The sequence below is a fragment of the Phocoena sinus genome, chromosome 5, assembly GCF_008692025.1.
Source record: "Phocoena sinus isolate mPhoSin1 chromosome 5, mPhoSin1.pri, whole genome shotgun sequence".
Taxonomy (NCBI): domain Eukaryota; kingdom Metazoa; phylum Chordata; class Mammalia; order Artiodactyla; family Phocoenidae; genus Phocoena; species Phocoena sinus.
Window position 1 is genome coordinate 135,602,614 of NC_045767.1, and position 14,735 is coordinate 135,617,348.

Genomic DNA, 14,735 nt, shown 5'->3' on the forward strand with positions numbered 1-14,735 from the left:
TCTATATGGTCTAATGTGCAGACATTAATCAATTATTTTACAGATTATAATAATCACAAATGAGTGGTATGTGAAAAGCAAACCAGTCAATCTTTCTAATGTCAAATGCAAAAGCAGTTTCATATATGTTGATTATACTAGTAAGCAAAAAAATGTAAAAATCTTATTTCCATTGTCAGGAGTGGCCCAGGGACAGTCATTTTACTGGAGTATCTGTTGCATGGCATTACATTCCTTGTTCCATGCTTTTAAATTAATTCAATTCATACTTTAGAAATGAATATATTTTCATTTTTAAAATTATTTCTGTAAGAATAGACTGCTCTTATTATTCAGCTTAGAGAGTGAATACACTTTATCGGTATACATCTTAAAATAAATCTTTTAAATCATTTACTTATTTATTTTTGCAAATGAAAAATGACATGTGAAAGTATTTTTGACCTTTCAAAGCTGAATCCTAGCAATCTCTATGTTAATATAAGTAGGTCCAACAAATTTACATGTTTATGTCTACTGATTGCATCATGGTGTCTATAATCTGAGGATTGATCTGATAAACTGAAGTTAAATTGAATGAAAGTCTAATTAGCTTCTGATTTTGTCATCTCTTACCTATTTGATAGCAACAAACCATATTATATGAACTTATTTTGTTTTTGTTTTAGAAATATACAGGAAGGCAAATTTGGGGAGTTGGTTACACTCTAGACTCAACATTTGAAAGATTGGGGCATTTGTAAAATAGCTATTATCATTTTTTAAAATAAGAGAAAATAAGTTAATTTTTGAGAGACTATGACAAGTAATAAAATGTAAGTAGGAAGCAGAACCTAAGAGATAAATCTGGGTGCACAGGACTGTGAAATTCCATGTGGCTTTGTATATGATCACATATTACCAAATTACATAGTTATTTAATTATCCATTTATTCATCAAATGCTTATTTAGCATTGATATGTGAGGTCCAAGTCTAGGCACTAACTGATAACTATGGCAATAGATGGGATGATATGGTTATGAGAAGTAAAATTCAACAAGGCAGAAATATTTTGGCGGGCAAATCAAGATAAATATCCGAAGGGACTAATAATTAGCAAAGAGGCAGGAGAACAAGGTGATTACAGAATGAAAGAAAAGAAAGCCAGAGATGGGAACAAGTTCAACAATGCTGGGGGCATAGAAAGGTCAAGGAAGATCATTAAAATATATTCATGGGTTAGTGATTAGTTTGTCCTTGTGACATTTAGAAAATCAGTCCTCAGTGGGCTTAGAAATGAAAAGGAGGGAAGAAGTATAAAAACCTCTTTCCAAATTTTGAAAGAGTAAAAAATAACAGTAGTAGCTGCTGGTGGGAAGGTTTAGGACTGATGAAGGTATTTCTTACTTCTTGGACAATTTGTTGGTTTAAAAGGATATTGGTAAAGAGAAAGATGTATGAATAATGTAACAGGGGAAGGAGGGACAAATACAAAACAAAAAGGGAGGGGAGGTTGGCCTTGGAAAGAAACAGAAAATTTCCTTTGATAATTAAATAAAAATGAAGATGTAAATGGAAACAGGAGGTTTGGGGATTAATTTCTTTCTTTTCCAGCTTTTATTGAAATTCAGTTGGTATATAAAATTGTGTAAGCTTAAGGTATACAAGGCGACGATACTTTACACGTATGTTGTGAAATGATTTGGGTTTACTTTTTAATCACTTCTATGTATTTCATGATTTAAAGAACAAGACAACCTGCTTAGAGTGAGAAGTTATTATTATGCCGGGAAACATCAAACAAAGACTAAAGATCTGAAATAAAAGTGGAGTAGGGTATGAAATGCAACTAACTTTAAAGGTCAAGTAACATCCTGTTACTTGAAAATTGGAGATGGTGAATTTGAAAATTTGTAAATTTGCTTATGTAATAGTCTAGTACTTTAATCAAAAACTTAAGTGCAGGGAATGTTTTCTAGTTCTGAAAGCAGATGTGTCAGGATGATAAATGGACCCGGAAATTGGTAGTTCTAGTCATAGAGTAGAAAACATCTAGATATGCTAGATTGTGTAGGAAAGGAGGGAAAGATAGTGGGACACATAGGGTTAGAAGAACATATAAGAATATTGAGAAGAGAGAATTTGAAGAGGGAATAAATTGAAGTTTCAAAAAAGTTCTAGAGAATTTACCTTAAGTATGTGGTCTTTGGAGAGGGTCATGTTTCACATAAAACAAGAAGCTGATCTGGGCTTAAGTACATTGTTTTCTTCTCATCTTTTAGAGCAGGGGTCTGCAAATGAAGGACCACAGACCAAATCTGGAAAGCTGCCTATTTTTGTAAATAAAGCAATTGTTTTGCTTGTTTTTAGAACAGCCACATTCATTTAAAAAAAATAGTGTCTGTGGCTGCTGTCATGCTGCTATGGCAGAGGTGAGAAGTTGGCCCACAAATTGTGTAACCCACAAAGCCAACTGGCCTTTTTCAGCGGCCCTGCCAATAAAAACCTGCCAGCTGTTTTGGGGAAGTGATTCTCAACAAAGGATGGGGGGAATGGAGGAGTGCAGTGATATCTGTAAATCGAGAAAGAGGTTCCAGTGATTTCAGTGACTAGCCTTCCCCAAACACTCACTGCCTCTCCATATCCTCCTAGGGATGACATTTAAGCGCTTTTCCCCTTGGTTTTCTACCTTCCTCCCCCAAACAGCGGCTCTGATTATTTAGTCTCCTCTCTGTCACAGAGTCGTGCCCCTTTCTACTGCGCATAGTTCATGGTGTCCTTGTGGTTGGATAACATGGAACACACCACAAACATGCACACAGAGACATACAGAAAGAAAGAAAAGAAAGTAAAAGAACAGATGCAAACCTAAACAAATGAGCACTAAAACACTGAACCTCGGGGTCTGATAGAACAGAAGTCCAGCCCTTACCTTTGAGGGGAGTGACCTGCATAAGATCATTCCATGAGTCTCAGATTCCTCATTTGATAATTAGCTATTATCTGGGACAATTAAGGAATAATATATGTAAAAGCACCTCCTATATTGCCAACATACAGTAAATGATTAATTATACCCTGGTTTCCACTTCGGGGAATGCAACTCATTCAGAGATTAGCTGCAAATATTATTTTACCAAAACTTAAAAATTGGATTAATCATTCCCTTAACCCTTTGGTTATACACTGACTATATCAATTTACATATCATAATACCGCTTACTTTAGGTATATTTCTTGCAAACAAATCTTACCCAAAAAATCATGTGTTTTTTTTTTCTGTCCCCTATACCTAATAATTCCGGATATATAATTCAGACTCAAGAATATGCTTGCTGAATGGCATTGTATTATACTTGCATGATGTAGCTCACTTAATTCCTTTATGACATGTCTTTTCACAAGTATTTTCCTGTAAATGAACCATATTGGTATTAATTAAAACTGTTGTAAAAACTGAGGACAACATGGATTATGAATATTAAAAATATAGAAATGGAATTATAGTTTTCAATATGTAACACTTCTTATGCAAGGTAGGAAATGAATATAAAATACGGCGTGTGTGCATTTGATACAGAGTATTGGGATTTCTGTAATAGAGTGACAGCACAATTTATGAAACACTTGAATGCATTTGGAATAATTTGGCATGTCTCCAAAGCATGGAAGTATGAAGGGAAACAGTTTAATTAGGATAAGCTAAGAGAACTGTTTGACTGTGTAATCAGAAATCACTATACCAAAACTGAAATTGTAGTTTACAGGTTGCATTTGCCTTCTGTTTTCAGCAAATGGCAGCGAGGTTCATATTAGCAATGTGCGATATGAAGATACAGGGGCATACACTTGTATCGCGAAAAATGAAGCAGGAGTGGATGAAGACATTTCTTCTCTTTTTGTGGAAGATTCTGCTAGAAAGACCCGTAAGTATTGAATACACACACACACACACACACACACACACACACACACACACACACATCATACTCAACTTTACAAGTAAGTTTTTTCAAAAACAAAGGCATCAGAAAACACTGTGAAAAGAGCAATGCATAAAAAGAAAAAACAAGCAAACAAAAGCAGTTTTCATGTATAGGAAGGCAGGACTTCTTGAAATATTAAAAGGAGACTTAAGGATTAAATACAAGATTGTGAAACTTTCAATACAACAACTAAAATGATTTTGTTTCTTTGGCAAGTGTACATAAGATATGTTGGGTCCTGTCCTCCCATTTGCTCATATAGGAAATTAAATCCTTTGCAAACTCCTTCTCCCAAATGATTTGGAATTCAAGGTCCTACAGTATGGCCAAGGAGCATTCTGTAGTTTTAATACATCAATCATTCTTTTTCTGAAGTTGCATTGTAGTCCTGGCCCAGTGGCTGTACATCAGCCCTTTTTTGCAGCAGTCAGAGGAGTAAGCCACCTTGAGACACCCGCTGCCCCGGCACCAACACCACCCCATGGGCTATTCTCCTTTTATAGCTAGAAATCCTTTGTCATTGCTGTACCTGTCTCCTCGTTGTTTCATGAAGTTTTAACAAAAATGTACTGTCCTTTTTAAAAATTAGTACTTAGTGAAAGGGATATGGTGGCCTGGGATGCTAAAGATGGAATTTTGGTTACAGCTGAATTGTTTAGAACTCAAAGTACTCTTGTAGCATTTATCAAGTGAGCTCTCTATAGGCAAACACTCAGACATTTTCTTCCCCTGTTGCACATGTGCCACGGATGGCTGTTTTGGGATTGGGTCTGGATGTACTTGGAATGGCTGTTTTCCTCGTCCCAAAGTCTTGCATCTGTCTGTACCGCCTATCAGTCTAAGTTTTTGGAGGGATCCTTATATTTTGAGGACCATTTACATATGCAATTCTCTGAGCCCAGTTTTTGGACGAGGTTAAAACATTGTCCCAGGAATCTTCTTATTCCTCTTTCAGTTGGTGAGTGCATGTAGATATGAGTGGATCCAATGAGGAAGTTGGGTCTTACCCAGGCCCTGACTACTGGTATATCTGTATCTATGTTTCGTCTGGCTAGGACAACCATCATTATAAGCAAATACTTAAATATAAAATTCTTAAGGTGAAAAAAGAGAAAAGAAAACTGGATTTAATGACTAGATAAGGACCACCATAGTTTCTTTACCCCAATTTGCAATTCATTTCCTGTTAAAAATTAACTTTGGGTGACAAGTAATTGAAAACTTTAGTTTCCTTGTCCTTTATGATGGTGCTGATGAGACAGATTTTGCTTTCAACTCTGTATTTTCATTTTTATTTAATATTGGTCATGTAGTTTTCAACATATTTCTCTATTACAAAATTGAAACACCTAGCTATAGCTTCTTTAATCAATGGATCACTATCTACCAGCATGTATTATCTGAGAAACACTTTACTAGAAGATTTCATATAATTTTGTCATATAAATGTGTTAGTTTAATCATAAGCTGTTTATGAAATCATGTTTTCAGTTTATTTTACTTATCACCTTAAACTCTGACAGGTCAAAATAATGCATTTTAAATATTTATTTATTTATTTACTTATGTCTGTGTTGGGTCTTAGCTGCAGTGTGTGGGCTTTCTCTAGTTGCAGCGAGCGGGGGCTACTCTTCGTTGCGGTGCGAGGGCTTCTCCTTGCAGTGGCTTCTCTTGTTGTGGAGCACGGGCGCTAGGCCCGCAGGCTCAGTAGTTGTGGCTCCCGGGCTCTAGAGCACAGGTTCAGTAGTTGTGGAGCATGGGCTTAGTTGCTCCGTGGCATGTGGGATCTTCCCAGACCAGGGCTTGAACCCGTGTCCCCTGCACTGGCCGGCAGATTCTTAACCACTGAGCCACCAGGAAAGTCCGAAAGAGATTTTGTTAGCAATATGCTGTTAAAATCAGAAATATTAATTTTAAAAGACATAGCATTGCAGGCCTTACTACATCTATAGTTAATAGAACTTTCAAAGCCATCTTATGATAAACAGTACAAATGAAAGATTTGGAGACTTTTGTTTTCTAACTCTGGAAGTGAAATATGTATAGGTATTAGTTATGCATTCAAATCATGTGACATTTTGAAGGATAAAGAGTGAAAACTAACAGATTTTAGTTTTGTAATTAATTAATGAATTTCGAAAAGGTACTTGACATAAGGCCTACCCTCTTAACATAAGGATACCGGCTTAACCCTCTTCAAGTTTTAAGTGTACAATATTGTATTGTTAACTACAGGACAGAGTTGCACAGCAGAGCTCTAAAATTTGTTTATCTTATATAACTACAACTTTATACCCATTGAACAACTCTTCATGTCTCCCTTCTCCCCTTCCCCTGACAATCACCTTGTATTTTCTACTTTTATGATTTTGACTCTTTTAGATACCTCATATAAGTATAATTACACAATATTTCTCCTTCTCTGACTCACTTGTTTCAATGAGCATAACATCTTCCAGGTCCATCCATGTTGTTCCTTCTTTGTAAGACTGAATAATATTATATTGTATGAATATACAAAATTTTCTTTTTCCGTTGATTTGTTAATAGATATTTGGGTTGTGTCCATATCTTGGCTGTTGTGAGTAATGCTGCAATTAACATGTGAGTGCAGCTATCTCTTTGATCCTGGTTCCAATTCTTTTGGAAATACACCCACAAATGAGATTGCTATATTATATGGTAGTTCTATTTTTAGCCTCCATAATGTTTTCCATAGTGGCTACACCATTTTACATGCCCACAGACAATGTGCAAAAGTTCCAGTTTCTCCATATCCTTGCCAATACTTTTATCTTTTGTTATTTTGATAATAGCTGTTCTAACCGGTATGAAGATAATATCTCACTGTGGTTTTGATTTGTATCCCTGATGATTAGTGATACAGAAAAAATTTTCATATGTCCATTGGCCATTTGTATGGCTTTGGGGAAATGTCTGTTCATCCTTTGCCCATTTTTAAGTTGGGTTATTTTTTGCTATTGAGTTATTGGAGTTGCTTTTTTTTTTTGAAAATTAAATGCTTATCAGATATAAAGGATGAACATATTTTCTCCCATTCCATAGGTAGTTTATTTTCACTCTGCTGATTGTTTCTTTTGCTGTGCAGAAGCTTTTAAATTTGATACATTCTAACTTGGCTATTTTTGCTTTTGCTACTTGTGCTTTTGAGAAAATTATAGGTCAGTATCCCTGATGAACATAAGTACAAAATTTCTCAACAAGATATTAGTGAACTGAATCCAGTGGCACATTAAAAAGAACATACACCATGATCAAATGGGATTTATCCCTGGGATTCAAGGATGGTTCAACATAAGGAGATCAGTACATGTGACTTGTACATTGACAGACTACAGGATAGAAATCACCTGACCATCCAGTACATGCAAATAAAACATTTGAAACATCTTTTCATGATAAAAATACTTTGACAACACCCCTTTACAATAAAAATTCTCAACAACCTAGGTGTGGAAAGAATTTACGCCAACATAATTAAGGCCGTATATTTTTAAGCCCACAGCTAACACCATACTCAACGGTTAAAAGCTGAAAAAAACTTTCCGCCTAAGATCAGGAACAAGACAAGGATACACACTCATACTTCTATTTGACATAATATTGGAAGTCCTAGCCGTAACAATTGGGCAAGCGTAAGAAATAAAAGGCATGCAAATCCAAAGAAGCAAAATTGTCTCTGCAGATGACATGATCTCATATAGAGAGAACCCTAAAGATGCCACAAAAAAACCCTGTTAGAACTAATACACATATTCAGCAAAATTTCAGGGTACAAAATCAACATATGAAAATCAGTTGTGTTTCTATACATTAACAATGTATATCTGAGAGTCAGTTAAGAAAGAAATTCCACTTACAAATGCATCAAAAAGAATAAAATACCTAGGAATAAATTTGACCAAAGAGGTGAAAGACGTGTACACTGAAAACTATAAGGAATTGATTAAAGAAATTGAACAAAACACAAATAAATGGAGAGATATTCTGTACTCATAGATTGGAAGAATGAATACTCTTAAAATGTCAGTATTAACCAAAGGGGTCTCTGATTCAATTCTATTTCCATCAAAATCTTAGTGGCATTTTACAGAAATAGAAACAATTCCTAAAGTTCATATGAAACAACAAAAGGTCCAGAATAACTGCAAAAATCTTGGAAAAGAAGAGCAAAGCTGGAGGAATCACACTTCCTGATTCCAAAATATATTAAAAAACTATAGTCATTAAAACAGTATGATATTGGCATAAAGACAGGCATGTAGACCAATGGGACAGAAAAGAGAGCTCAGAAATAAATCCACACATATGCAGTCAACTAATCTGTGACAAGGGCTCCAGAATACATGTTTGCCAAAGGATAGTCTTTTCAAAAAATGGTGCCAGGAAACTGAGTGTCCACACATAGAAGAATGAAACTGAACATCCCATCTTTTACCATATACAGGAATCAACTCAAAATAGTTGAAGACTTAGGTATAAACCTGAAAATGTAAACCTCTTATAAGAAAACATAAGGGAAAACTTCATGACATTGCTTTTGGCAAAAAAAAAAAAAAAAAAATGGATTTTAGTTGTAACCCAGAAGTCTCAAGCATCACTAATTCATGTTTATATTCTGTTATTTTGTAGGCATGCAAATACAGTTTCTTTGCAATAACAAATTTAACTCTCATTTAAATAAACAACTTTAACCTTTTTTTTTTTTTTGGCACGTCGTGCAGCTTGGGGGATCTTAGTTCCCTACACAGGGATCGAACCTGGGCCCCTGCAGTGAAAGCGCCGAGTCCTAACCACTGGACTGCCAGGGAATTCCCTAAACTAATTTAATTTTTGTTAAATTTGTTTTCCACAAATTTGCGACACCGTTATTAAGAACATATATATATATATATATATATATATATAGTTGTTAATGTGAAAATAGCCATTTTTAGAAACTAACGCACATTATTAAAACCAGAATAAAGCTAAATAAGTAAACTAATTGAGTAGAATATTAGTAGTGATAAAAGAGAATGAACTGAAAATGTGAGACTGTCTAGTTGAAGGCAGTTTCCTTGGGATGTTTCCTAGTACTCAATAAATTGTCAGAATTCTGTATAACAATACCAAAATCAGGTGGCGAGCACATCAGGGAAAACTATAGCCTTTTCTAAGTCCTAACATAAGAATTGCGCTGGGTTCTCTTCTAGTAATTTCATGGAAAAAAGACTAATAATGTTAATTATGCAAGTCACATTTGTATGTTGACAGATATTCTCAAAAAAACAGAGAAAACAGTCATGGACCCATCAATGATGACTTCACTCTTCTTATTTACATGTATTAAAAATTACTCACTTATCCAAAATAATTTCAGAGGTCTTTTGTCCTTTTAGTTGTGTTAGGATACAACATACAGTTGACCCTTGAACAGTGCAGTGTTTACGAGTGCCAATCGCGCTTGCAGTCAATAATCTGAGTAGAACTTTACAGTCTGTCCTATGTGTCTGTGGTTCCATATCCATGGATTAAACCAACGGCGGATCGTGTAGTATTGTAGTATGTACTTACTGAAAACAATCCCTGTATAAGTGGACCCGCACAATTCAAACGCATGTTGTTCAAGTGTCAACTGTATATTTAAAAAGCAGATTGGTCTAATAGAAGAGCATGAACTTTGGAGTAAGACATGAGTTAGAATAATTCCTCCACCACATAATAGTCCTGTGATTTGGAGCTACTAGTTAGCATCTCTGAGCTTTAATGTCCTTATCTGTAATACAGTATAAATACTAACTCACTAAGGGTTTTCTGTATAGATAACTGTAAAGCACTCACCATAATGCAAGACATTATGCTGATTCTTACTGATTTTCTGAAAATAATTACTTCTTGCTAGAAACATTGACAAAAATCATTTTTAATAAGACTGGAAAATCTAGTAATTGTTAGAAATCAGAGTTTCCAAAATGAATGATACATATACAGAGATATAGGTTTAGAGATAGATGGAGATGGAGATGTGAGTATATATTGACATCTATAGTATTATATATCCAAACATAAAATATTATATATCTTCATTCTAAAAAATTGACTCTGCTGATAAGAGTATAATTTTTCTTTTAATGTAGCTATTAAGATATTTTAAATAAAAAAATACATATTTTGCCAGGGTCCACTTTTGCCAGAGTCAAAGCAAAAGCTACACTTTATTTCCCCTTTATGTTGGTCAATTTATATTCCTATTATACTAAAAAATTATTTTGTAAGGTGATTTTCTTCTGTTTTCTTTTTGAAGGATGCAGAGAAGTATTGAATCCCATGTAGACAGCAATAAAAAAGGGGAAAGATTTACAACTCTTGGGTCAAATGACACAACACGGATTTTGTTTGGCTACAGCTTCAGAGTAATCATCCAGCTATTTTCTGTATAATTGAGTTCTGATAGTGGCATCAACCACATTTGTTTTCTTATACTATATTTCCCAGCAATATGATGCTGTTGAGAGAAAAATGCATGCAAAGCATCACAGGCCAGGGAGCTGATTTTTCTTGTACCTGAATCTTTGAAATGGAAAACCTTGAGTTACAGGCTTGTTGGCAAACCCTACTGGAACATTTCTCATGTGACAAATTGAACTACAAGAAAATGCTGCAAAATAATATAATCTCCAGCTATATTAGGCTTAGGGTTTGATAACTAAGATTGAACAGAATGGTATACAGGGAGGACTTAAATGCAAAGAACAGTAGAAATGGGCCCTAGACTGGTGCTTGTAACAGGGAGTAGAAGACAATTTGAAATAATGTGAGGGGATTTTAGGTAGAGGTACAACATTGTTTATTTGGAAACATCTTGCACATAGCATAAACACTTAATACACTTCCATTTCCAATGGGAGGCAATTCCCAGATGATAACAATTTATCTTCAGAATTATGGTAAATTAAAAGCAGAGTGAATGTAGGCTTCTCTGGAAAGCTTTTAAGCCTCTATGCGCATTAAGCCCTGGGCACAGGTTTTATGACACCTTGCTGGGATTTTAGTAAAGGATACGTTTAATCTAGCTTCTCAGAAATATTGGAATATAATATTCGAATATGTTAGACTAGTCTATATATTTTTTTTCTTTTTTTCATTGTCACAGGCAGTATTACATTGGAAATATTCAGCTATTGCTACATTCCTTAGTTTAGAATTAACTTCAATAAATTAATATTGGTTGACTGTTATGAACTAAAATTCATTATGATTCTTTAAATGGATATTTTAAATGGGTTAGACTCTACAACAAGATTACAAGAATGAACAAACTATATAAATATATAATGTTCATATAAGTTAATAAGTATTACAAAAATATGACAAGTATAATTCACAATATACGGATTTAGAAATATGGTGAAATGTAGCCACTTGTACCTAAATATTTCAAAAGATATATGAATGTTTAAGAAGTATTTGCCTATTTTAGAAGTAGAGGAAAGGGTCTTAAAATAGGTTAAAATATGGTATTTTTACATTTAAAGGCAGTTTAAATATGATATCACAAACTTTGGAAATAGAACATATTCTGGTAATATGAACAAGTTAATTAACCTTTCTAGTCTTCATTTACTTTCCATTTTTAAAGAGCAGAGAAAATACTTACTCCGAAATAGCAATTGTATAGGTTTAATGAGATCATTTACGTAGGACCTTATCAATGTCTACAGAGGCTAGGAAGTTAGTATAAACAAAGAATAGCATAGTCTATCAGGTATAGATGGACCCAAATGCACCAGTTATCAATTAATAATCATTTTTATACTCAACCAATATGAGTTAGGTAGAATAAATAGGAATTTGGAAAATCTATAGTTAAAGATACGGTGTGGACATCATAGCCAGGGTGATATTTTAATGCTGATAGTTATGAGCTAAGTGCTGGAATCCAGAGGAACCAAATAAAAACAGATATTTGAGAAAAATGAAATAAATCAATAAATGAAAATTATTGTTAATTTTTGTTTAACATTCACTATTATTTAATAGAAGTAGTATACTAAAAACACTTTAAAGCAGAGTGAACGATGCATATTTCTTTTGAAAAACCCGAAAAACTATTTGGTAAATATTTGTCATGACATTTACATATTAGTAAGCTTCTTGTGAAATAAAACACACTTAGAATAATCAGACTCAAGTTGAGGTTAATCATGCTTGATAAGCATTTATTATTTTATGAGCTTTCATTAGTTATCTTAAATTCTCATATTCAGGCTCTCAATTTGGCCAATGACATTGTCACATCCTGTGAAGTAACTTGTTCATAAATCTTTTCATCTGTTGACCCAGACCATGGTGAAATGATCTGCTTTGTGGTTTCCATATCTGAAGGTTATATTTTCAAAATAGCATGCTTTTCAATGTCATTAAATAGACCTGTTTCTAACGCATTGCCATTTTTGCCCAATAGTGGAGGCCTGTCTCTCATTTAACAAGATGCTACGTGATCTGAATGTCGTCAAATTGACAAGTTTACAACAATCATCAATAATCAGGGATCCCTTGCCTACAAAACAAAATATGACTCCAAGCTTTCTTATTTTGATTTATTTCCTCCATTTTCTCTACAGGACCTTGTATACCTTCAGTGGAATATTCCTGTATCTCATCTCATATTATACCATGTCAATTTGCCTAATTTATTTTATGATAGAAATAGGCAAGTAATGATGATATTTTATTTATATTTCTGCAGGCTTGCAGACTAAATAAGCTTATATACAGTGACAGTGCTGAGTATGAGGTCTCTATGAAACTTTTAGAAAACCTATATACTAATATTTTGTTGGTGGTGTTCAGGAGAAAACGTTAGGATTCACTTTGATAATCCATAATTCCAGAGGTATTGCACTTGGTGAGTCCTTTGCAAAATAGCTGTGACAGGTAGCCCCCGATTTTCATAAATTCTATTTATGCCACTATCTTTTACGAAAGACCTACAAATACGTTAGTAGCAGCTTTCGCTAACCAAAAGAAATCCTAAGAGGATCTTCTTTTCTAGTAAGAAAGGTGAAGAGCTAAAATCACGTCCAACCCGCTTTGCAGCAGCCCTGTAGAGGTTGGGAGCATCTGAGCTGGAAGGCTGGCACAGCCAAGCTCCTTCCCTGGAACCACACTCAGCATCATCTCAGCATCTCAGCATCAATCCCTCATAGCTGTGAACGGTGTCTGTGAGCATCTGTGCTTTACCTCCATTTATTTTGTGCCTCCCCTTAGCAAGACGTGTCCTAAGGTAATTGCTTCTTCACTTTATAGCATTTTGGTTTGTGAAAGGTTTCACAGGAACCTTCTACTTGCGGATAGTGGGGAAACCTGTACTTAGGTTCAAGAGGTGAGAATTATCACTCAATGATTTTCTTAGAGTTCTCTGATATAGGAATTCTGTCAGAAAATGGTGTCAATGTGTGAAGAGTTAATAAAACAAATGTGCTCTTCAAATTCCCAGGCTCCCACGTGAGGGGCTGAAGAGAGGTGCCTTCTTAACATTTTGTGAAATCTAATTGATGCCATACATCTTTATCAACTGTGTACAAAGAGCCCAGATTATACATCTGTGTGCCTATTATCCTCTGTTTGCCCAGATATGTGGGTTCTGATAAGAACTAATTGTTGTACGAATATGCCAGAAAGAGTGAGTCAGACAGTTTGATTACTGTTTATCTTCCTTATTTGCTTTATTTTCCAACTTTGTGTTCATTTCCATATTTGTGTTACATGCGAAATATTACTTTACATTTGAAATGTTATTAAATATGACATTTCTTAAAAGTCACTTTTCTTACCCATGCAGTAAAATTGTGTGCCAGTTTAAATACAGTATCTTTCCCCTAAATTGATCTACTGTCTGTCTAATGCATACCTTTATAAATACTAAACTCTGGTATAACTAATAATAAAACTTTTGGAAACATTCTAGTAGTACAATTTGAAGAGAAAATAAATTATTAGTGAATAAAATATTTGTTTTTGTCTGAAACATATGCTTATAGAAAGTCAAAATGTGTTCCTAGATATAGTTTGGATCAAGAAGACTAAGATTATACCATATAGTAAAGAAAAAAAGGAGTGTTATTTTCTAATGTAATTATCATAATGATATTCAAGTAAAGACTATATACATACATATACATATATATCACATCCAATATTGTCTTAATTATGATTATACTAATATCAATATTAGAATATAATTTTAGGGCTATGTTTCAAAGGCAGAATAAACATCAGAAAAAAAGTATGATTAGATTAAAATTAAGAAGCTCTAATCATAAGAATTTTCCCTCAAGATATTGTCTACCTAAAAAACTAATAAGAACTTAGTATCATAGATTAATCAATAGATAGATAGATAGTTATAAATGAAACAAACCAAAGAAAACTAGGCAGTAGTTTTAAAAAGACTTTTCAGACAGAAGGAAAGATGAAGTGCCAATATATATTATGAAAAGATGTTAATCCTCATTAGTTTTCAAGGAAACACACTTTATAATCACAGAGAAGTGCCATTTTTACATCTACCAGAATACCAAAAATTAAAAAGCTGCAAACCACCAAGACTTGATGTGATTTGGAAAAATAAGACTCAATGTCCACTGCTAGAGGTAGTGTCAGTTTCACCTCCCTTTGGAAAGCACTTCAACATTTTCTGTTCGGATTTGCATATGCCTTGGAACCCAGCAATCACACATATTAGAGAAATATTGAATTGCCA

The 14,735-nt window shown here is 34.2% G+C and overlaps 1 protein-coding gene across 3 annotated transcripts in view; it reads left to right on the forward strand.

The window, feature by feature from the left end:
• The window catches only part of FSTL5 (follistatin like 5), a 728,230-nt gene that overhangs the window by 602,707 nt on the left and 110,788 nt on the right, over positions 1–14,735 (forward strand). For all 3 annotated transcript variants that reach the window (XM_032633746.1, XM_032633747.1, XM_032633745.1), the window contains exon 10: positions 3,773–3,907. In XM_032633746.1, coding sequence (XP_032489637.1) covers positions 3,773–3,907 — 135 coding nt within the window. The remainder of the gene's footprint in view (positions 1–3,772; positions 3,908–14,735) is intronic.